The following is a 23708-nucleotide window of genomic DNA, read 5'->3' on the forward strand; positions in this document are numbered from 1 at the left end:
CCTACCGCTCACCAGGCGAGGGCGGTAGGGAGACACCAGTTGGTCCGCTCCCCATCTGGTAGTTGCTCCTCCAAGGCTCAGCCTCTGAAGTGGGGCTCAAAAGACAGGTACGCCTCTGCGATCCCAGCCGGCCAGCTGAAGGATCAGGATCTTGCATGGGGTGACCGGGGCGGCGGCGGAGGTTAACAGGGAGTAGGGCAAGGAGCAGGCCTGAGGTCCTTCTGCTACCTCGGGGGCTCTGGGGGAGGAGGGGTCACAGGCCAAAGGGCTCAGGCTTGTGACTTGCAGGGGTGAACCTTTGACTTTGCGTGCGCTCTGCAGTTAGTGGAAGGAGAGCCACGTGGGGTTAAATGGATTGGGTCCCTCCTCTGCTCAGCCACGGGTCACTGGAGGGCCTCCGTCCAGTCCCTGGCCCCAAGCCTGGGTGCTGCTGGGAGGACCCCGCCTCCCCCCGGTCGCCAGGAGGACGTCCCCGCAGCCCGGTGGCCCGGCCAGCCCACGCCAGGGCAGCGCTGCCAGGGATCCCCGAGGCGAGTGTCCACGCCCCGGTCTTGGGCGGCGCCGCCCCGCCTCAGGTGCTGCCTGCAGAGTTAAGTCCGAGGCCATGGGGTCTCCGCACCGCCATCATGGATCAGCTGCGCGCTGGCGCCCGCCTGAGGATCCTGCTGGGACACCTCGGCCACCCCTCGGCCTCGGACATCGTATCCTTGCGCCTGCGCGCGCCACTCAGGGCCCGGGCCCGGGGCGATGGCCTGTGTGCGCTCGTCCCAGCTAGGGTCACTTTTCCCCCAGGGAGAGCCGGGCAGCGGGGAGGAGGCCGTGTCCCGAGACGCGGGTGGCCCCGGCGGGCCTCGCTGGCCGCTGTGGCTCCGCTCCATGATCCGTGCGCCCTTAGGGCCTCGGTTTCTTGCTCTGGGGTCTGGGCAGCTGATCCGGAAGAGGACTTTGCCATTTTCTCTGAGGCTGCTCAGAGCCCTGGACACAAATGCGAAGCGCGGTGTGAGCTGGCAGGCAGGTGTTAGGGACGCTCTCTGGAGGGGGCTCCAGCGCTCGGCGGGGCGCTGCCCTGCGCCTGCCTGTCCTGGTGGAGCCAGCACTGCTTTCATTCCTTCCTGGGGGTGTGTGGGGGGTGCGCTCTGGGACCCCCCCGCGGGACTTTGACACCGTGCCCTGCAAAGGGACTTGGTACCTTGAACCTGCCTCCTCATTGCGGCTTCAGAAGCCACGCCCAGGACTGGGTGCGCTGCTGATGTTGGGTGGCTGTGGATCCGGATACTTGTCTCTGGACGAGGCCCGAGGCCAGGTGCCTGTTCGGGTTAAGGGTTCTCATCCAGAGCATGCGCAGGTCCTTCCAAAGTTCGTGGGAAATGGAATTAAAAGATAAGCTTATTTTGGATCAAAGATAGTTTGAAATCGGGCATGCTGGTCCTTTTGGTAACCCACTAGAAAAATGCCTGGGATTTTTCTTTGAGTGAGTGACCTGCTTCACTGCTCTTCCTCTGCATTTAGAATCTTGAGCTGCCCTGAAGTTGATTACAGCTGTTTCTTTTTATTTTATTTTATATTATTTTAATTTAATTTAATTTTATTTATTTTATTTTATTTTTGACAGGCAGAGTGGACAGTGAGAGAGAGAGACAGAGAGAAAGGTCTTCCTTTTGCCGTTGGTTCACCCTCCAATGGCTGCTGTGGCCGGCGCACCGCGCTGATCCAATGGCAGGAGCCAAGTGCTTCTCCTGGTCTCCCATGGGGTGCAGGGCCCAAGCACCTGGGCCATCCTCCACTGCACTCCCTGGCCACAGCAGAGAGCTGGCCTGGAAGAGGGGCAACCGGAACAGAATCCGGCGCCCCGACCGGGACTAGAACCCGGTGTGCTGGCGCCGCAAGGCGGAGGATTAGCCTAGTGAGCCGCGGTGCCAGCCTACAGCTGTTTCTTTTGCCTTGGCGATTGCTCTCCCTGCTGAGTTCCCGAGCAGCAGTGTATCAGAAATTCGGCAAATTTAAGGTTCTGTCCACAAAATAGGAGGCTGGAGGAGATGTTGCAGTCTCACTTGACAGGCTAGGAGAGAGTAAAAACCTTAACGAAGCTCCTTTAACTAAAGCAGAGATGGCCAAAGTGTGGTCCCTGGGCCAGAAGCCCCAGCATCACCAGGGACCTGTTAGAAATGCAGATATTCTAGGGCTCAACTCAAACCTAAGGAATCAGAGTGTGGGGGTGGGGCCCAAATTCTGATGCAAGCTGCAGATTGAGACCTGGTGCTAATACTGTGAATAGATCTACGTGGGACCAGAGCTGAGATTCCCCAGTCGATTCTCTAACCACTTTTTAAAATTTGATGATCCGATTGTGCTGGGTTTGGTGTTGTGGGATGGAGGGTAGAACCTGGTGTTTTCACTGGTGACTCCTGGAACAGTGCTCAGCAGTACAGCTCTCTGCAGTGTTGGAACCGTTCTGTCCATGCACTGTCCATTCTGGTCACTACCTGTCTCATTTGGCTATTGAGCATTTGAAATATGGCAGGGGAGGGATTTCTTTGCTCCAATAAACTCCAATTTAAATAGCCAGGTATGGCCAGTGGCTTGTGGGACAGCCCTGGCTTAGACTTCTGGTGAATGAGTGGTTTACTCTTGCGTGGGCCCCTGGGAACTCTGTGTTTCTCCCCAGTGGTTTTTCTTGTTTTCAATTCCTTGGCTAACACAGCAGAAGAAATAATTTATTGAACCCTTGTTATCCTTGGCCACAGTGGAGAACAGAACTAGTCCAGAATGTCACAGGCCAAGGGCAAAGGCCATCAAGGACGGTTTTGGTGTCAGCAAAGTGCGTCTCATATGTGGTTCTGGCGATCCGTTGGTGATGAAGTTCCAGATCCTTCCAAGACAGGTTGTAGCTGGGAGCAGGCAGCCCAACAGCTTGTAGCGAAACTTGTCCCGGTGTCCCCAGGGTCCAGCACTTCTTACTTCTGCTCCTTTGGCCCCCATGGGCACACAGCCAGCAGCGTACTTGGATGTATGGTTCATCTTTCTTCTTCTGCACTTCCGCCTGGCATTTGCTTCTTCCTCCACTTGCCTCTCATGGCGCTGAGGTTTCCAAGAGGACACGCTAAAGCCCAGAGCGCTCTCCCCAGTCTTAACTGTTTCTAAAGTGATGTTGATTTTGGAATTAGGAATAATCATTTGAAGTTTAAAACATAATGTGGTTTTTAAAAGGTTTATTTATTTATTTGAAAGGCAGAGTTACATAGGCAGAGAGAGAGAGAGAGGTCTTCCATCCACTGGTTCACTCCCCAGATGGCCGCAACAGCTGGAGTGCGCCAATCTGAAGCCAGGAGCCAGGAGCTTCTTTGCTCTCTCATGTAGGTGCAGGGGCCCAAGCACTGGACCTTTTTCTACTGCTTTCCCAGGCCATAGCAGAGAGCTGGATCAGAAGCGGAGCAGCTGGGACTCAAACCAGCACCCATATGGGATGCCGGCATTGCAGGTGGTGGCTTTACCCACTACGCCACAGCGCTGGCCCCTCAACTATTTTTTTAAAGGATTTATTTACTTGAAAAAGAGAGTAAGAGAGAGAGAGAGAGAGAAAGAGAGAGAGGCCTTTCATCTGCCTGTTCTCTTCCTAAATGGCCTCAATAGCTATGTCTCGGCTGGGCTGGGCTGGGCTGGGCTAAAGCCAGGAGTCAGGAACTCCATCTGGGTGTCCCATGTGGGTGCAGGGTCCCAAGCATTTGGGCCATCTTCTGCTGCCCTCCCAAGCTCATCAGCATGGAGCTGGACTGGAAGTGGAGCAGCCAGGACTCTTGACCAGGCACTGTGATACCGGATGCTGCTGTTGCATGCAGTGGCTTAACCCACTGCACCACAGCATGAGCCTGTTGTTCCTGAATTTATAGAGGAAACATTTGCACATCATTAAGTAGTGCTCCAGGAGCAACAGCCCAAAAGACACCACGATGCAGGAAGAGGGGAGGCTGAAGTCTGGCTGTGTTCACAATGTTTTACTGAGAGTTGTTGACCAAGACTTAGTATCCTGTGAGCCTCTGTGCCTCAGTGTAAACAGACGGAAGCTAATAATTCTGACTCTGACTTGCCTCACTCCTGGAGTATGGCATTGTCACCACATGCTATGAAGACATTATTGAAGAAATGACATGTGATGACAAGTGACAATCTGAAAAAAGCTCTTCAGACTACAGAACTAATGAGAAAAAACCAGCACGAGATACTACGTCACTGATGTGTAACCATGAAAGAGAGCTTACAAAAAGAATTTTCAGGGGCCGGCACCCTGGCACAGTGGGTTGAAGCGCCAAACTGCAGTGCCGGCATCCCATATGTGCACTGGTTCAAGTCCTGGCTGCTCCACTCCTGATCCAGCTCCCTGCTAGTGTGCCTGGGAAAGTAGCAGAAGACAGCCCAAATGGTCAGGCCCCTGCACCCATATGGGAGACCTAGAGGAAGCTCCCGGCTCCTGGCTTTGAATCAGCCCAGCTCCAGCTGTTACAGCCATTTGGGGAATGAACCAGTGCATGGAAGACTTTCTCTCTCTCTCTCTCTCTGTCTCTCTCTCTCTTTACACTCTCTCTAACTCCGTATTTCAAATAAATAAAAAATAAATCTTAAAGAATTTCTTCAAGATACCTAAATTTATACTCAGCTGTGTAGACCCTACTGCTGTTGGAGTTCTTGTTTATTTTACAGGTTTTTTTTTTTTTAATAGTTTGGACTGAAGTCCCACTAAATTGAAAACCTTCTGTGAACGACACATGCCCCTCTCCTTCTGGAGTTGAACCTTGGAGATTCTTGGTTGTTTAGCAGTTTGGAGAAAGGAGTAGTTCTGTGGACTAAGCCCATGGCAGCTGCGGAGTGTGGGCCCCTGTAAGTGACCTTGGCCCCGTGCTGAGTCTCCCCCACCCAGGATTCCTGCTCTGTACAGCAGGAGTAATAACAGAGTGCTCCGTCTCCAGCCACCTCTAGGGTCCTTGTGAAGATGAAGTGAGGTGGTAGAGGCCAAAGTGCCTTAGCCGCGGTGTGCACCTGTCCGAGCAGGAGTGAAGTCAGAGCTCCCGCGTCTGTTCAGGAAGATGCCTGTCTCGTGAGAACTGAACTAGCACGGGGGGCTATTTCTCGGAACGGCTGGCTCCTCGGTTTTACCTTATTTGCCTTAATTCACGTCCTAGGTAGCCCACCCCACTTCAGGGACATCTTCCCCTGCCAGTTTCCAGCCTCAGCAATTCCAGTAAGTAGATCCAACTGTGATTTTTTATTTTTTTTAAAAAAGATTTATTTTATTTGAAACAGTTACACAGAGAGAGAAGGAGAGGCAGAGAGAGAGAGAGAGAGAGAGAGAGAGATCTTCCATCTGTTGGTTCACTCCCCAATTAGCCGCAACGGCAAGACCTGTGCCGATTCGAAGCCAGGAGCTTCTTCGGGTCTCCCAAGAGGGTTCTGGGGCCTAAGCACTTGGGCCATCTTCTACTACTTCCCCGGGCCATCAGCAGGCAGCTGGTTTGGAATTGGAGCTGCTGGTATTCAAACCGGTGCCTATATGGGATGCTGGTGTCACAGGCACATGCTTAACCTACTATACCACAGCACCAGTCCCCCAGAACTAATCAGTAAAGTTGGGGGAAATGTTTCGTGTGTTGACTTTAATTTTCTATATGTAAATTTCAGAAGGAAGGAACAGTATCAGAAACTACATAACTAATAACCCAGGCATGATATATATTACATTTAAATTAGCTTGTAGTTATATTGACATATTAGCTAGCTAGCATCTCTGGTGTATCTTAAGTCACCTTTGATAGGGAAGGCTTTGACCTTCATAAATATTCTTCTTGTAATAAATATTATTAGCAATAATTCCAATTTTTAAATTGCTGGTTAAGATTTATACTTATTTATGGGATATGATATTGTAATTTGGTACATGTATGCAATGTAAAATGATCAAATGGGGTAGTTTTACTACCTCCTCAGATACCATTTCTTCTGCTCTCCGTGGTTTCAAGCGCATAATTAATTGTTCTAGAGTCCAGTTACCCTGCTGTGTTACAGAGCAGAAGGGCTCATGTCAAGGAGTGGGTTATGTAGCTTGAGTCTGTGGACATGCTGTGTACTTACTTGAATGTTGTCACTTTGATTACTTCTACGAATGCACCAACCAGAAAATTAAAAGTCTATTGGATTGTTTCCCATCTGAAAAACCACTTATATTCATTACACCAAAAATCTTATATACTCATCTATAATTCCATTACTGAAAGGCACTCACTCTTACAAATTATTTTGGATATATTTTTGCAGGTTTTAAACTTTTCTTCTAAGTTTTTATTGATGTATTTTCATTTTATCTGAAAGGGAGAGAGAGAGAGAGAGAAAGACAATGGCAAAAAAAGAGAGAGCGAGCTACCACCCCCTGGTTCACTCTCCAGAGGAACACAGTAGTTGAGACTAGGCCGAGGCTGAAGCCAGGAGCCCAGAATTCCTTCCAAGTCTCTGACGTGGGTGCAGGAATCCAAGCCGCTGAGCCATCATCTCTTGCCTCCCAGGATGCACATTAAGAGGAAGTTGGATCAGAGATGGAGTAGCCAAGACTCGAACCAGGCACTCAGGAATGGGATGTAGGTGTCTCAGGGGATGACTTACGCTGCTGCTCCAAACACCTGCCCCTGCATCTTCCCACAAGTAGTGTTTTGGCTTTACATCACGGTCCTCATATCGTATTAGAAGAAACATCATCCAAACTATCATATGCCCTTTATTTTTAATATTTATTTATTTGAAAGAGTTACACACAGAGAGGAGAGGCAGAGAGAGAGAGAGAGAGAGAGAGAGGGAGAGAGAGAGAGATAGAGGGAGAGAGAGGTCTTCTACCCACTGGTTCACTCCCAAGTTGGCCGCAATGGCCGTAGCTGTGCCAATCCAAAGCCAGGAGATTCCTCTGGATCTCCCACTTGGGTTGGGTGTGGGGGCCCAAGGACTTGGGCCATTTTCCACTGTTTTCCCAGTGCATAGCAGAGAGCTGGATCAGAGGTGGAGCAGCTGGGTCTCGAACTGGCATCCATATGGCATACTGGCATTACAGGCAGCAGCTTAACCCTCTATGTCACAGCACTGGCCCCATGCCTTTTATTTTTAATGCTGGAGTCATAAACTATTGAGTGGATTTATGGGGGTGTTCAAAAAGTCTGTGGAAAATCTAGACTGTGAAAATACTATGCATAGATTTCAAAAAAATTCTTTGTACCTCAATAAACTTATATTTTAATTCTATTTCCCTCAAACTGTTTGAAGTACCCTCATAATGTCAGTCAATTTTTCTTCTATTACTGCAGTTTTTTGGGGTGTTAATTATAGTTCATGCTTTTTAGGTTGTTTTAGATTAGTTCCATACAGTTAGGAACAGAAATAACAGATTGGAGAGTAGAGTATGAATCTTTCTTAGGTTCTTGATACAGGTTGTTTCCTTATAATTATAAAGATATTATGGAAATCTTTTCTTCTTTAGGTATACTCTGGATAATAATGTTCTAAGCCTAGAACAGAGAAAATTTTATGAAGAAAACGGGTATCTGGTCATTAAGAATCTGGTGTCGCATGCTGACATTCAGCGCTTCAGGTACGGCAGCACTGTTTGTTCGTTATGAACTGTGTGTTCTGTGGCATGAGGACCCGAGTCAAGACCCGCCTCTTCCTGATCCGTGTTTGCAGTGATTCACTTTGTTAGGAGCTGGGTATGAGCTCTGGGCTAGACTGAGGGCCGCGTCCTGGGGCTATCTGCCTAGGTTTCCGCGACTCCGTGTCCCCTCCCTGCTACATTTCATCTGTGCAATGGCCATCGGGACAGTGCCGCCATCCCAGCAGCTAAGACTAAGTACAGTGACAAGTAAGGAAAATGTAGCAAGTGGGGGCTGGCACGGGGTGAATGCGACTGGCGTGTGGCCATCATTTTTACCGTGTAACCAAAAGCACAAAACTGTTTCCCTGCAGGTTTGCCAAGCTGAGCAATGTTTTCATTGTGGTGGGGTGATCCCTGCCTGGCAGTAAGGAGGCCGGCACGTCTGAGGTGGCCGTGTCCCCTCCCTGTCACCGGAACCATTCTGTTGTAGTGCAGGGAAACCCATCCTGGAGTCTGTAGGTTCCTCTGGAGGGCGGGGCTGGACAGGTGCTGGGAGCCCGGCTTCATGACACCGTATGCAAATTTATTTTCCTAGGAGTGAGTTTGAAAGAATCTGCAGAAAGGAGGTGAGACCACCGGGCTTAATGGTGATGAAAGATGTGGCCATTGTGAAATCTGAGCAAAACCTGAGTGAGAAATCGGTTACCAAGATCCAGGACTTCCAGGAAGACGAGGAGCTCTTCAGATACTGCACCCTGCCCGAGGTCAGAGGCTCTGTGTGCTGGGCTTGTGTGCAGCATCGCCAGGCTGCGAGCCTGCACCCCTGCCCCCAGATCTGCTGCCCCTGCCCCTTCCCACATGTGGCTCTAAGCGCTGTAGTCTGCAGCGGGAGGTGCTTTGGGCCCCCAGTGGGTATTTGGCGGTTTTTGTTTGGCTCCCGTTGGCTTCTCCTGGGTGGGAGCCGGGGATGCCGCAGTAGCGGGGCTCAGCCATGCTACAGTGCCCAGAGCCAGAGCAGCCCCCTCCCCAGACAGAGAATGACCCCACCCGCATCGCCAGGGATGGCAGCCTTGAGGAGCCGTGTGTCTGTTGAGAAGGAACAGAATTCTGGGTGAACGGGACACAGCCCTTCCGAGACAACGGGCGTGAAGTTACTGGGGCCATGATACGTAAACTCATGTATTTTTTTTCTTTTCTTTTCTTTTTAAGATTTACTTGAGATATAGAAGTTACAGACAGAGAAAGGGAGAGAGACAGAGGTCTTCCATCTGCCGGTTCACTCCCCAAATAGCCGCAACTGCTTGAGCTGGGCACAAACGAAGCTATGAGCTAGGAGCTTCTTCCGGGTCTCCCATGTGGGTGCAGGGGCCCAAGGACTTGGGCCATCTTCCACTGCTTTCCCAGGCCATATCAGAGAGCTGCATCGGAAGTGGAGCAACTGAGACTTGAACCGTCATCCATATCGGATGCTGATGCTGCAGGCGGCAGCTTTACCCGCTACGCCACGGCACTGGCCCCAGGATGCGTTTGTTTTAAAAATTAGATTTCTTTTTTTGAAAAAGAGTATTCTTTTTTTTTTTTTTTGACAGGCAGAGTTAGACAGTGAGAGATGGAGAGACAGAGAGATAGGTCTTCCTTCCGTTGGTTCACCCCACAAATGGATGCTGCAGCCAGAGTGCTACACCCATCTGAAGCCAGGAGCCAAGTTCTCCCTCCTGTTCTCCCATGTGGGTGCAGGGCCCAAGCACTTGGGCCATCCTCCATTGCCTTCCTGGGCCACAGCAGAGAGCTGGAATGGAAGAGGAGCAACCAGGACAGAATCCGGTGCCCCATCCGGGACTAGAACCCAACGTACAGGTGCCACAGGCAGAGGATTAGCCAAGTGAGCCCCAGCGCCATCCAAGAGTATTATTCTTTAAGAGTGAACCATATTTACAGAAAAGATCTAAGCAGGCCAGAGCCCCGGCTCAATAGGCTAATCTTCCGCCTGCGGCACTGGTACACCGGGTTCTAGTCCCGGTCAGGACGCCGGATTCTGTCCCGGTTGCTCCTCTTCCATTCCAGCTCTCTGCTGTGGCCTGGGTGTGTGTAGTGGAGGATGGCCCAAATGCTTGGGCCCTACACCTGCATGGGAGACCAAGAGAAGCACCTGGCTCCTGGCTTTGGATCAGCGTGATTTGCAGTGTGCTGTCCACAGCGGCAATTGGAGGGTGAACCAACGGAAAAGAAAGACCTTTCTCTCTGCCTCTCTCTCTCTCTCTCACTGTCCACTCTGCCTGTCCAAAATAAATAAGTAAATAAATAAGAAAATTAAAAACAAATAAGAAAAGATCCAAGCAGAGCCAGCGCCGTGGCTCAATAGGCTAATCCTCCACCATGCGGCGCCGGCACACCGGGTTCTAGTCCCGGTTGGGGCGCCGGATTCTGTCCTGGTTGCCCCTCTTCCAGGCCAGCTCTCTGCTATGGCCAGGGAGTGCAGTGGAGGATGGCCCAGGTGCTTGGGCCCTGCACCCCATGGGAGACCAGGAGAAGCACCTGGCTCCTGGCTCCTGCCATCGGATCAGCGCGGTGCGCCGGCTGCAGCGGCGGCCATTGGAGGGTGATCCAACGGCAAAGGAAGACCTTTCTCTCTCTGTCTCTCTCTCTCACTGTCCACTCTGCCTGTCAAAAAAAAAAAAAAAAAAAAGAAAAGATCCAAGCAGTACACAAAAGGAGTGACCCCATCTCCCGGGACCTCGCTCCCTGTTGAGTATATATGTCGGGAATTCTCTCACTTGTACACCTCCTGCCTGTGTCGGGGATCAGGAACCTCCTGGCTGTCATCTTGTGTTTTTCACTTACAGTGGGTGCCTGTCATCCTCCCATAGCCCTCCGCATGGAGCCACCTGGTAACTTTCAAACTGCAGTATACCAGGGTCTTAGTTTCCGAGCCATTTGTTGGAATGGCTCAGCAGGAGGCTTCCCAGGGAGTATAGGAATTATAAGCAGGTGCTGTTAGAGAGCTTGGTTCCCAGAGGTGGGCTGTACAGGGATGCCACCTGTGCCGTCACGTCCAGGTCCCAGACAGAGGACCGAGGGGAAGCGGCCCCCTGGACTGTCGTGCAGTCCTGTGCTGGAGATGGAACTCGGCTGCGGGATGGTGGGTGACAACTTGTGGTTGGTGAAATGCTGCTGTGAATACCTTGGGTGAATATTGGCAGTTCCTGTAGCGCCCTCAGGGGGTACGAGTTACGTGAATGGTTACTTCTCTGTCCATGTGTTGGGAAGCATCACCAGCACATCGAACTCAACGATTTTCAGGAAGTTAGTACTCGGGATAAGATTTAGAAGGAAGCTGATGTAATAGAGGGAAGTGACTGGCTAAAGAACAGTCCGGAGGACAGCAGGGATGGTGGGGATGGCTCTCAGCCGTGGGGGTTTATAAGCGCCAGCCCAAGTGAAGGTGCACAATCCCAGGCTTGGTGTAGATGGAACCGTGAGGCCTGCCTCTCGAGCTGTTTGTACATTTCAAGTGTTTCAGGCTGTAACTGCCAACATTCCCGACCTAGCAGAGATCAGGCTGTGAGGAGGAGTGGGCCCTGCCTCCTGTTTTGGAATCAGACCTGGCCCACGCTTGAATGCCGTCTTCTTCCCTGATCTGACTTCTGAGTCTTGGGTTTATCCGTGCGGGACTTTCATCTTCAGGGATTCTTTGGAAGACGGAGTGAATTTTCAGGCATCCTGTAAGGCTTAGATGGCCCGATGTGTCGTGGGCATTTGGTTGGGAGTCCGTGGCTGGGGTCCCTGTGTGGCGCAGCACCCCACCCCCAGAGCCCGGGACCAATTCCCTGCTCCTTGTCAGGTGCTCTCGGTGCAGCTCACCCTTGGCTGTGCCACACAATGCTCCCAAGTCATGATCGAGTCAGCATCTTGATTCCCACGTGACTGCCAACTGCACAGGCACAGGACCTGCTTTTCTTGTCCACTGCTGCACGCCTGCTTCCCGTGACTGGGCCTGCTTCCCGCCTATGTGAAGACGTGGAGGGGAGGGCACACTGGTTGTGCAGTGTCCTCTGAGCCGCTGCCCTGCTCTGACCTGGCCGCTCCTGACAGCAGCAAATCCTGCTGAGCTCTTCCTTTCTTCTCTTACTGTCTGAGAGGCAGACTGATGGAGAAATCTCCACTCACAATTCTACTCCACAGATGCCCATAAGTGTCCAGGGCTGGGCCTGCCAAAGGTGGGCGCTGGAACTCAATCCAGGTCTCCCACGTGGGTGGCAAGAACCCAGCGACTTGAGCCATCAGCTGCTCCCTCCCAGCGTGTGCACGAGCAGGGAGCTGGAATTGGGCACAGAGCTGGGACTCAAACCCAGCTGCCGGGCCAGATGCTCCCCTTGGGCCCACTTAGGCAGGGTCGTTCTTGTGCAGGGTCTCCAAGAAGAAAAAGGAAGCCGTTTCTCCCTGGGCACTGTCTGTGGCTTTGGGTGGCAGAAGGGCTGGTCCTGGCCTTCTAGGCTGATACCTTACAGAAACGCACCCCTTTCTTGTAGAGAGAAACAGGTAATATTCCCAGCTACTCAGACAAGCCTGCCCAATTCAACGGGTTGTAGATGTAGAGTGGTTTCCAGTTTCTGGATTTTCCGCCATGCTTTGTTCTCAGTGTTGTGAAATACTGACTGTTACCATCTTGCCTGTCATAGAGGAGTTGGCCTTGGTGCCACTGGCCTGTACTTCTGATTGCCCATGAAACTTTGTTCCTCCCCCTCCCCCTTTTTTTCTTAGATCTTGAAATACGTGGAGTGCTTCACCGGACCCAATATTATGGCCATGCACGCAATGCTGATTAACAAACCTCCAGATGTTGGTAAAGGACTCTTCTTATTTTTTTTAAATTTAATTTTATTTTTTTTAAACTTTTATTTAATAAATATAAATTTCAAAAGTAGAGTTTTGGATTATAGCATTTCCCCCCCGTAACCTCCCTCCAACCCTCTTTCTTATTTTTTTAACTTTTATTTAATGAATATAAATTTCCAAAGTACAGCTTATGGATTACAATGGCTTCCCCCCATAACGTCCCTCCCAACCACAACCCTCCCCTTTCCCACTCCCTCTCCCCTTCCATTCACATCAAGATTCATTTTTGTTTCTCTTTATATACAGAAGATCAGTTTAGCATACATTAGGTAAAGATTTCTACAGTTTGCTCCCAAACAGAAACATAAAGTGAAAAATACTGTTTGAGTACTAGTTATAGCATTAAATCACAATGTACAGCACACTAAGTGCAAAGATCCTACATGAGGAGTAAGTGCACAGTGACTCCTGTTGTTGACTTAACAAATTGACACTCTTGTTTATGGCATCAGTAATCACCCTGGGCTCTTGTCATGAGCTGCCAAGGCTATGGAAGCCCCCTGAGTTCACTGGTGGGTGGCAGGGGCCCAAGCACTTGGGCCATCTTCTGCTGCCTTCCCAGGTGCATCAGAAGGGAGCTGCGTTGGAAGTGCAGCATTCAGGACTCGAACCAGCGCTCATAAAGGATGCCAGCATTGTAGGTGGTACTTAACCAGCGGTGCCACCACAGTACTCCAGGACTCTTCTTATTAAGGAGAAGCAAGAAAAAATGTTCAATTAACATATGTGAGGTTGATGTTCTGACCTTGGTGGTGCAGAACTTCCAGGCTTCTGGCCTCAGACTGGCTTTGCTCCTGCAGTTGTAGTGGCTGGTTCACTCCCCAAATGGCCACAATGACCAAAGCTGGGCCGATCCAAAGCCAGGAGCTTCTTCTGGGTCTCCTACGCAAGTGCAGGGGCCCAAGGACTTGGGCCACAGTAAACTGCTTTCTCAGGCCATTGCACAGAGCTGGATCGGAAGTGGAGCAGCCAAGACTGAAACCCCCACCCATATGGGATGTGGCACTGCTACTCCACAGTGCCGGCCCCTCCCCTTTTGATTTGACATCCAGTTGGTTGCTTCTCTCTCAAGGTTGATTTTTCTGTAGTGTTGTTTCATTTGCCTGGGGATAGTTCATTTTTCCGGTTTTCCAGGCAAAGGATAAGGAATTCTGAGACTTGGACAAATGTCTTTTTAAGACATTAGATTTAATTTGATTATTTATTTAAAATTAAAAAAAATTTGTCTGAGAAGAAAAGAGAGAGAGCGAGAGCCCTCTCAAGAAAGAGCCCATCTTCTGATTCACTCCCTGATACTTGCAATGCCTGGGGCTGGGCCAGGAACTCAATCCAGGTACCCACCTGGGTGGCAGGAACTAAGGTACTTGAACCATCTTCACCCAGTGCCTTCCAGGGTGCAGAGTGGCAAGAAACTGGAGTTAGGAGCCAGGACTGAGTATCAGACCCAGGCATCTGAATGGGGATGCAGATGTCCTCACCAGTGTCTTAACCACGGGGCCTCTTGTCTGCCCTTGAACAGCTTTTAACAGCAGGTTCTCTTTCAGGCAAGAAGACGTCCCGTCATCCCTTGCACCAGGATCTGCACTATTTCCCCTTCCGGCCCAGCAATCTCATTGTTTGTGCTTGGACCGCGATGGAGCACATTGATCGGAACAACGGTTGTCTGGTGGTGCTTCCCGGCACCCACAAAGGCCCCCTGAAGCCACACGACTACCCGCAGTGGGAGGTAGGTCTGTCTAGGAGCCGAATCTCCTTCCCAGTTTTAAATTTCACTCAGCATCCATAAAGAGCATACAGAGGAGAGGGCACTGCCTTTCTTAGCCAAGCGCTGTCCCGAGACTTAGAAATGTGATCAGCGCCAGTTGCAGGATGTCAGACCAACACCCAGTGTAGTTGTCCTTTGAACATGCGTTTGAAAACCGGCCCAGGTGGGGAACTTGAGCAGGTGCTGCGGAGGGCCCGAGATGGCATGGCCTAATCGCAGAGGAAGACGTAAGCACTTCAGTCCTGGATGTGGGTGATACGTGCCCCCCAGTCTGCTCGCTGACCGTGGCTCTGAGAGCGGAGAAGAGGATGGGACCGTGTGCTGCAACTGCAGAGGCCATCGGGGCTCTGTGGAGGGCTGCGCGGGGGAGAATGGCCCAAGCAGGAGGCCTGGGTTAAAGGGCAGAGAGCAGAAAGAGAGAGAGAGACAGAGCTCTTCCATCTGCAGGTTCACTCCCCAAATGATCACAACAGCCAGGGCTTGGCCAGGTCTCCCCCATAGGTGGCAGGGACACACGTACTTGATACCTGCTGTGTCACAGGATTTGGGTCAGCAAGAAGCTGGGTCCAGAAGCCTAGGAACCAGGACTCAAACCAGGCATTCTGATGTGGCATGTGGGTTTCCCAGTCATCATCTTTGCCCCAAACTGAGCATATTTTGAATCTATAACATGATCACTTTGACACACACACACACACACACACAAACACACCCTTGTGCAATCCCCACCACAATCGAGATAAGCTCTCTCTCTCTCTCTCTCTCTCTTTTTTTTTTTTTTTGAAAGGCAGAGTGGACAGTGAGAGAGAGAGAGACAGAGAGAAAGGTCTTCCTTTGCCGTTGTTTCACCCTCCAATGCGGCCGGCGCACCGCGCTGATCCGATGGCAGGAGCCAGGTGCTTCTCTTGGTCTCCCATGGGGTGCAGGGCCCAAGCACTTGGGCCATCCGGCACTGCACTCCCTGGCCACAGCAGAGAGCTGGCCTGGAAGAGGGGCAACCAGGACAGAATCTGGCGCCCCGACTGACCTAGAATCCGGTGTGCTGGTGCCGCAAGGCGAAGGATTAGCCTAGTGAGCTGCAGCGCTGGCGAGATAAGCTCTCTTAATCACAGGTAAACACTGAGTTACTTTCTGGCTTTGTCATCCGTGCAGCTGTAGATGCTGGGGACTGTTAAGCTCCTTTAAGCCAACGAGTGGCGGCATCAGATCGGTCCTTGTTGAAGAATAGGCTGACGCTCTGGCCCAGGATGCACTGGAGCTGTGGGCGTCCAGAGCCAGAGGAACCAGAAGCAGACCATGAGCATTTGAGGCATAAGATGAGGAGGTTGGGAAGGCCTGAGAGATGGTTGGGCTGGAAGAGCACCTGCGGCTGAGCAGAAAGTGGGGGTTGTGGGTCTTCAGAAGTGAAGAACCTCTGAACGTTCGTCTCCGTTAGAATTCTTGCACGGATGATTAGTGTTACGTGAAAATATTTGAGTCTGGATCCTGTTAGAAAAACGTGGAATTGTGAGATCATCCATGAAGTTCCGGTTTTGGTGAGAGTTAGTGCAAGTAAGCAGCAGGAGAGGCTCTGGATGCCTTAGGCCGGAGGGATGTCTGTAGGACTCCAGGGCCAGGCTGGGGCTGTCCCCTCTGTGGGGCTCAGAGTGGTGGCAGCTGCGGGGCTGGGGGTCTGACTTGCTGAGCCTGGGTCACGTTTCCACCTTTTGCCAGAAGAGAAGGGCACTGGGTCAAGGTTCACCACTCTGCAGCAGGGAAGTGGGCGCAGACAGAGGCATGGGATTTGGGATCCCTTGGGAAGGGGATTGGGTGCTCCTGCCTCCCTGCCCCCCAGTGACCCATGTAAACTCCCACACTGTGAACTTTATTGTCTTTCTCGCTGTCTGTCTTTCCTCTCTCCCTTCCTTCCCTCCTCCCTCTCTTTCCCTCGCTCTCTGTCTCCCTCCCTCCCTCTGTCCCTTCCTTCCTTCTCTTTTTCTTTCAGAGACAAACACAGTGCATGCATGCACTCCCATCTACTGGTTCACGCTCCCCAGAAACCCGCAGTGGCAGAGTCAAGGAGCTGGGAGCTCAGGCCAGGTCTCTCATGTGGGTGGCAGGAACCCAAGTACTTTTTTTAAAAATAGGAGCTTACAGCTTATTATTTTATTTATTTTTAAAGATATTTTTATTTATTTGAAAGGCCGAGTCACAGAGAGAGTTAGAGACCGAGAGAGAGAGGTCTTCCATCCACTGGTTGACTCCCCAGATGTCCAAAACGGCCAAAGCTGTGCAGATCCGAAGTCAGGAGCCAGGAGCTTCTTCTGGGTCTCCCACGTGGATGCAGGGGCCCAAGGACTTGGGCTATCTTCCACTGCTTTCCCAGTCCATATCAGAGAGCTGGTCGGAAGAGGAGTAGCTGGGACTAGAACCAGCGCCCATATGGATTGCCGGTTTTAGCACTTCAGGCCAAGGCTTTAACCCACTGTGCCATAGCACCGGCCCCAGGAACCCAAGTACTTGACCCATCACCTGCTGCCTCCCAGGGTCTGCATTAGTAGGAAGCTCGAGGCGGGTATGGAACTCAGGCCCCTGATGTGGAGTGTAGGCATCTACACAGCTAAACCAAACACACACCCTGAGGCTTGCAAGCTTTACATGCTTCTCACTTGAGTTTCTGCAATAAAGATGTAACCCATTACCTAAAGCAATAACTTGCTTTGGAAACAGTTTTAAACAAACACCAAATGTATTCTTTTTGTTTTTTTTTTTTTCTTACTAAGGACGTGACATAAATGGTTTTGAGCAAAAAGTAAATAAAGTACAAATTGAGCATTTCCACCCTACCCCTATTTCAGAAGGACTGGCTTCTCAGAGACGCACCCCTGTAATGGAGAAGAATGTTCGCGAGCTCTGGGAGAGGACACTGCTGGCAAAGACTGTTACAGAGTCAGCTGGCAGGGTCAGGAGAAGGGCGGGGAAGGGTCGACCTGTACTGATCCAAAAGGCAAAGCCCGTCTGAGGCTTCCTGTTTGACTCAGTCATGAAATTTCAAAGATTTAATACCAACACATGACTTCTCAAACCAGGCACCCGAGAGGCTTTTGCGTATGGAAAAATTTGGCTTTCCTTATTTTTTAAAAATAATTATTTATTTATTTTAAAGGCAGAAATACACACATACATACACACACACATACACACACACAGTGAGAGAGGGAAAGAGAGGGAGAGAGAGCAAGAGAGCGCTTCCATCTGCTGGTTCCCTCCCCTAATGGCTGCAAGGGCTGGGGTTGGGCCAAGCTAAAGCCTGGAGCTTCTTCCTGGTCTCCCACATTGGTGCAGGCACCCAGGTTCTTGGGCCATCTTCTGTTGCCTCCCCAGGCACATTAGCAGGAAGCTGGATTGGAAGTGGAGCAGCCAGGACTTGAACTGGCGCCCACATGGGATGCCAGCAATATAGGCAAAAGCTCAACCCATGTACCACAGTGCTGGCCCCTGAAAACTTTTCCAAGACTCTGATTCAGATGTCTCTTTCTCTTGGAAGAACAGAGAGCGCCCGTGCTTCTGTAGTGAGCCGTTGAACAAGTTTTTACTGATGTTGCTGCTTCCTCGCGTTTAGCTGTGTCTTCTCTTGTGTGTCGCAGGGAGGAGTTAACATAATGTACCACGGGATCCAGGACTACGAGAAGAACAACGCCCGCGTGCACCTTGTGATGGAGAAGGGGGACACAGTTTTCTTTCATCCTTTGCTCATCCATGGATCCGGGCGGAACAGAACCCAAGGCTTCCGGAAGGTATGCGTTCACGTTGCTGCAGCTCTCAGAGATGATGAGTTAGAAACAAAAATTTTAAGATATATGAAAATGTGAAGGGTGTGCGAGTTTTAACTAAACTGGACTTTAGTCCAGTTTGTTTACCAGGAAATCAATTTCTGGGCCTTGTGCCTTTTTGGCTCTTATCAGTGAGAAGCCAGAGGACCTCAGGATCCTAATCATGTGGATATTGACTACTGACACATGAACGTGCTCGGGATGGCTTCTTCTGGGGCTAAAATGTGGAATTTGGATGCTTGTGTAAATGATAACTGGAGGGAACTTCATGTTAATATTACTGCTGGGAAAGCAGTATTGATCCAATACACGTTGTATTGATTCTGAATTGATTGCCCTGAAGCCAGAACGAACAGCAGCCATATATATATATATATATATATATATATATATATATATATATATTAATCCCTTGGCCTTAGAAGGTTTTAATTTCATTGCTTGCATTCAAAAGGGAATGAGGATCCTCACACACCCCGGATGGTTGACTTCTTGGTCTCACAGACTGACAGTCCCGTGGGTGCACATTCTCCCAGGATAACATGCTGTCCACACCCAATACTGGAGCTCCTTTGGGGCCCAGTGGGGCTTTCCAGTTCATCATGCTGTTCCCACCAATTCCTGAAGCCTCTCCAAGGGCAAAGGTCAGGGGTCACATTTCATGTTCCATCCATTCATTTTCTTCCCCGGGCTCAGTAGGGCCCAGATTAGGCTGAGGCAAGTTGAGGCAGCCTCCCAAGCGGCAAAATTAAAGGGGATGAGGCCAGCGCTGTGGTGTAGTAGGCTAAGCCTCTGCTTATGGTGCTGGCATCCGATATGGCTGTTGGTTCGTGTCCCAGCTGCTCTTCTTACAATCCAGAGTCTGCTATGGCTGGGAAAGCAGTGGAAGATGGCCCAAGTACTTGGGTCCCTCCACCCACATGGGAGACCCGGATGAAGCTCCTGGCTTTGTCCTGGCCCAGCTCTGGCCATTGTGGTCATTTGGGGAGTGAACCAGCGGATGGAGGACCTTTCACTCTCTCTGTCTCTGTACTTGACCTCTCAAAAAAAAAAAAAACTTAAAAAAATTAAGAGGATTCCAATAAAACCTCAGCAATCAAGGTCCCTAACATTTTTCCCAAGTCACAATGAACACAAACAACCCATCCTGTGCAACAATGCCAGAATCTTAAATAGAAGATGGGATTGGACTCTGCACTTGCACAGCCCTCCGCCACAGGAGTGAGGAGGTGCAGGGACAGTTATGCAAATGCGCTATGGGTTTTACTACATGGACTGTGCAGTGTTCTTTCAGGATGTTTTCAGTGGCCTTAATGCCCCAGAAAAATATTAATCATCATGACATAACAATGTGAATGCCGGCGCACACGTGTTTGCCTTTGCCTGGGGCTCTGCTGTGGCTACACAGGGGCTCACCTAAGGAAATGGAGTTTGGCACTCCACTCTCTGGAAGCTCCATGTGTTGGGCAAAGTAGTAAGTCCTCCTGCAGGGTGCAGTCACCTTAAGATATCTGACCTGTGGCAAAGACAGTGAGTTTTAACGTTGCTTTGCCACTTAGGTCTGTTTAAGTTTTTCTAGGACGGGAAGAACCACATAACTTAAGCCTTTGCCTTGAAGGAAACAGCGGCCTTGGCCTTGAAGTGTTCCCTCTGATTTGAGAGGAGGTGGGCATGGGTTTTCTTTCCACAGTGTCTTTTGTTTTCATGCTTGCCATCAGAATACTAACCCTCCCAAATTTGACAGGGGGCCTAGTCTTGGAACTAAGAAGATGACGGGCTGCTTGGGATACCTGGCTTTGTGGGGCTTAGGAAAATCCCATGGCAAAGTTCTCTCACCTAGGGGATTGTGTTTCCTGTCCCCTCCATACCTTTTCTTTTCTTAAAGATGTATTTTTTATTTAAAAGGCAAAGTGACAGAGAAAGAGAGAGAGAGAGAGAGAGAGAATCTTTGATGCACTGGTTCACTCCTCAAATGGCTGCAATAGCCAGAGCTGGGCCAGGCTGAAACCAGAATCCTGGAAGTCTGTGTGGGGCAAGGACCCAAGTGCTTTCCCAAGAGAGGTCTTCCATCCACTGGTTCCTCCCCCCCCCAATTAGCTGCAAAGGCCAGAGCTGGGCTGATCTGAAGCCAGGAGCCAGGAGATTCTTCCAAGTCCACACATGGGTGCAGGGGACCAAGTAATTAGGCCATCGCAGAGAGCTGGATTGGAAGAGGAGCAGCCAGGACATGAACCAGTGCCCATATGGGACGCTGGTGATATAGGCAAAGGCTTAGTTCACTATGCCACAGCACCAGCCCCCCATCTACACCTTGTAAAAAACAATGATCGGCTCAGCTGCCTCAGTTATCACACCTGGTTAAAAACCATTTGTAACTTTTCAGTTAGCCTTTAACTGGGGTCCTGGGAGAGGGGTGGAGCTGAGCTACAGAGACACTGATTTTGTGTCCCATGGAGCAGGCTTCCAGTGTAGAATTGGCTGGGTAAGAGAAGGCCTCCCTGCCTGGTTGGTTGCTGGCAGCAATGGGATGTGTTTCTCAATTTCACCACTCTCCACAGGCCATTTCCTGCCATTACGCCAGTGCCGACTGCCACTACATTGATGTGGAGGGCACCATCCAAGAAAACATTGGGAAGGAAGTTTCACGAATGGTGGATAAATTCCAGGGCTATGAGGGCACCGTGGACTTCAAGGTACGCTTGTGAAAAATAAGGTACTGGTGTCACGTGTGTCTTCAGATGCTTCACGGTTCTCCCACCCAGTTTAATTCTGGGAGGTGCAGAGTGCACTGCTGAGCCACACTGAGAGTGGCAGTGGCCTTTCCGGCTGCACCTGCTTCCCCCTGCAGGGGACCCGGGCACCTGCAGCTGCAGCTCTGTGTCTTGGGGAGGTCCCACAGTGCGAGGTCAGACCTGTTGCACACAGCACAGACAAGAACAAAAGTAGGAAGCAGATATCAGTGAGACAAAATGAAGCTCAGAACACTACCTTCTGAAGGCAGAGCAGGGCAGGTCCAAGTTCGGGATGGCCATCACAGGCCTCCAGTATCACCACAAAATTGCACATTTGGCCATTAGCAAAGCCAGTGAGGCTGCCAGAGAGCAATGCCCAAGCACATGTTCCTTTTGGTAAACTTGCCTCTGGGGTTTGAGGAGAGGCGCATCTTGCGTACAGCAGGGGTAAAGATCAGGAACATTCATTGAGTAGGGCCATGAAACAGTGCTGCATATGCTCTCTTGTGGACACGCATCATGCGTGCATCATCATTTTTAGCTAGTGGATATTCTGCTGAAGACCAGTAGACAGATTATCAGTCAAGGCAAATAACTAAACGTGGTGACCTTAGTTCCTGTAATATGCGTGTTTTAGCTGATCTTGTTATTTAATTTGTAATAGATAATGACAAGTGCAATCGCAAATGCTTCCTAGGGAGACGGGCTATCACAGGGACTCTGGGCTGCTGAGTGTGCTGTAGGACACTGCCTGCCAAGGCAGCCACCAGCCGTTGCCAGTCACCTTCTGAAGTAGCTTCCCGGCATGAGAATCTTCTTCCTTCATTTCCTGCAGGTGTGACCCCAGCTGACCAGGTCTTGGCTTGGCATTTTTCCCTCGAAATCTTGTCCCTTGCCTTTTGTTCAGTCCTTAAAATGCCTCACACAGACAACCTAATCTGTCCACTGGGACTTCTGTCTGACACCCTGAATTTTAACATAGGACAAACACAGTATGGGGTCAGCTCTGCTTAATTGCAAGTTCTGCATCTGTAGATCAATCATCCAAAGTATAAAAGAGAAGCAGAAACATTTGAAAAAATATTCCACTAGACTCAAATATGTACAGACTTGTTCCTTATTAACGAGCAGACAGTCAAAGCTACCGGTGACGAGCAGACAAATTATCTGTGTCATTAGTCCCTGAATGATCCAGAACAGCTGTTTACATAGCATAGTCATTGTACTAATATTATGAAAACTCTAAAGATGACTTGAAGTAGGCAGGAGGATGTGCACAGGTTAGATTCAGGTTTTATACACTACTTGATACTCAGATGAGGGACTGGAGCAGCCTTAGATGTTGTATTCCCTGGGGGTCCTGGAACCAGTGCCCTGAAGATATGATGAGGTCCAGCTGCACATATGTTTGAATTCAGCAAGTCTGTGCTGAATAAATGCCTCCTATATTTACTGAGAATGGCGGTGCTAATTGTTGTGATCTGCTTTATAATTCTTTGTGAGGTATCAAAGCACGTTCACGTCCATTCTCCTGTTTTCTTCTCCCACACTGAAAGGAGCAGTCAGCACAGCTCTGTGCTGTGTAGGAGAACATGAGTCCCAGTGGTTGGTGCAAGTTCCCTTAGCAACATAAGATTTCAGAGGTCTAATTCTAAAATCATCCTTTCCACCATACCTTTTGCCCAGAAATAAATAATAAACAAGGAGTTCTAAATTGTGTCATCAAAAAACAAAGGAAAAAAAGCAACAAACAAATTAGTAACCCAAGACACTGGTTTTCCCGGTTAGGATGTAATCAGGAGTAGAATGTTCTAGATGGCTCAAGCAGTTAGCATAAAGGTCGGCAGGGAAGTGCAGAGGAAACTCTTCAGGAACTAGCGATGTTATGAGACATTCCCTGCAGTTAGCAGGTGCACCACCTCAGCCAGGGCTGGCGATGTGGGGCCCCCACTGACTTAGTGTGGTGGCACTATTTTAGATATTACATTAATTGGAGTCTCAGAACATGGTTTACTTACTAACCAGTGTAGCAATAACGGGGAAATTTTCCCCCTATTTAACCCTATGTAGATGGTGAATAGGCAAATAGAAGTGTTCCATAAATTCCTTCTGTTTGGCCTTATTTCCAGGATGTTTTTATATTTCGAAGTCGACTTGTGAAGGGGGAACGAGTCAACCTTTGAAACCACCCTTTGCTAAAACTCTCCTACAGGAACGCCAAACAAAACCAGGTGTCAGAAGAAAACCCTTCCCTTGTGATGGTGTCATCTGTGCTATCACTCGTTAACAAAATCACAAACCATGGCTCAGGTACTTGATTGCATACAGTGAATTCTGCAGTGCAATGAGGGTGTGGTGATGGAAGTAAAAACAGTAAAACTGAAATAGTATTGTCTCAAGGAAAATCATCTGGGGTTACAACAAGATTAATAAAGATAGCTGACATATAATTTCAGTGTGTGAAGTCGGTTTATTTCATTCAGTTGCTGAAATGAATGCTTTGGAACTCAGGAAGAGCTGAGGTTTGCGTTTCTGTCTTGATAAACCCACAGCCTACCAATTTCCTGTCATGACAGATGCTTCTCCAACTGAGAACACCATATAACACATTGACCTTTTATTAAAGGCTTAAGGAGGACATAATAAAGACACAGTAAGGGTCTGATACAGGCCTCCTTGCACAACTTCCTCACCCCAACTGTCCTCCTTAAGAAACCACCTGGTATTTCTGTTCTTTTAAAAATTAGTTTATTTATTTGAGAGGCAGAGTTACAGACAGAGAGAGGGAGAGACAGAGAGATCTTCTATCCACTGCTTACTCCCTACGTGTCCGAAGACAGGAGCCAGGAGCATCTTCTGGGTCTCCCATGTGAGTTCAAGGGCCC

General features: G+C 49.9%; 1 protein-coding gene across 4 annotated transcripts; it reads left to right on the plus strand.

Annotated features, from left to right (window-relative positions):
* Positions 1-17: 17 nt before the first annotated feature.
* Positions 18-23273, plus strand: LOC138843131 (phytanoyl-CoA dioxygenase, peroxisomal-like). Of its 4 annotated transcripts, XM_070055681.1 has the most exons (10): positions 28-107; positions 4715-4872; positions 4962-5233; positions 7508-7618; positions 8214-8382; positions 12380-12461; positions 14059-14240; positions 17906-18055; positions 20650-20784; positions 22953-23273. In XM_070055681.1, exons 5-10 carry the CDS (start codon positions 8263-8265, stop codon positions 23004-23006), a joined length of 723 nt encoding a protein of 240 aa, XP_069911782.1. In that variant the 5' UTR covers positions 28-107; positions 4715-4872; positions 4962-5233; positions 7508-7618; positions 8214-8262; the 3' UTR covers positions 23007-23273. The 4 variants fall into 4 exon arrangements, with proteins under 4 accessions (XP_069911781.1, XP_069911782.1, XP_069911783.1 ...); XM_070055680.1 differs by lacking the exon at positions 4715-4872 and having other exon boundaries at positions 18-107; positions 5175-5233; XM_070055682.1 differs by having other exon boundaries at positions 4715-5233.
* The last annotated feature ends 435 nt before the right edge of the window (positions 23274-23708 follow it).

Source organism: Oryctolagus cuniculus, chromosome 13, assembly GCF_964237555.1.
Source record: "Oryctolagus cuniculus chromosome 13, mOryCun1.1, whole genome shotgun sequence".
Classification (NCBI taxonomy): Eukaryota; Metazoa; Chordata; class Mammalia; order Lagomorpha; family Leporidae; genus Oryctolagus; species Oryctolagus cuniculus.

Excerpts from the sequence above, each read along its gene's own strand:
- LOC138843131 (XM_070055679.1), top strand. The coding sequence starts at position 627 with ATGGATCAGCTGCGCGCTGGCGCCCGCCTGAGGATCCTGCTGGGACAC. Across the intron at positions 8,383-12,379 it reads GATACTGCACCCTGCCCGAG|ATCTTGAAATACGTGGAGTG; the intron begins GTCAGAGGCTCT and ends TTTTTTTCTTAG. Across the intron at positions 20,785-22,952 it reads AGGGCACCGTGGACTTCAAG|GATGTTTTTATATTTCGAAG; the intron begins GTACGCTTGTGA and ends CCTTATTTCCAG.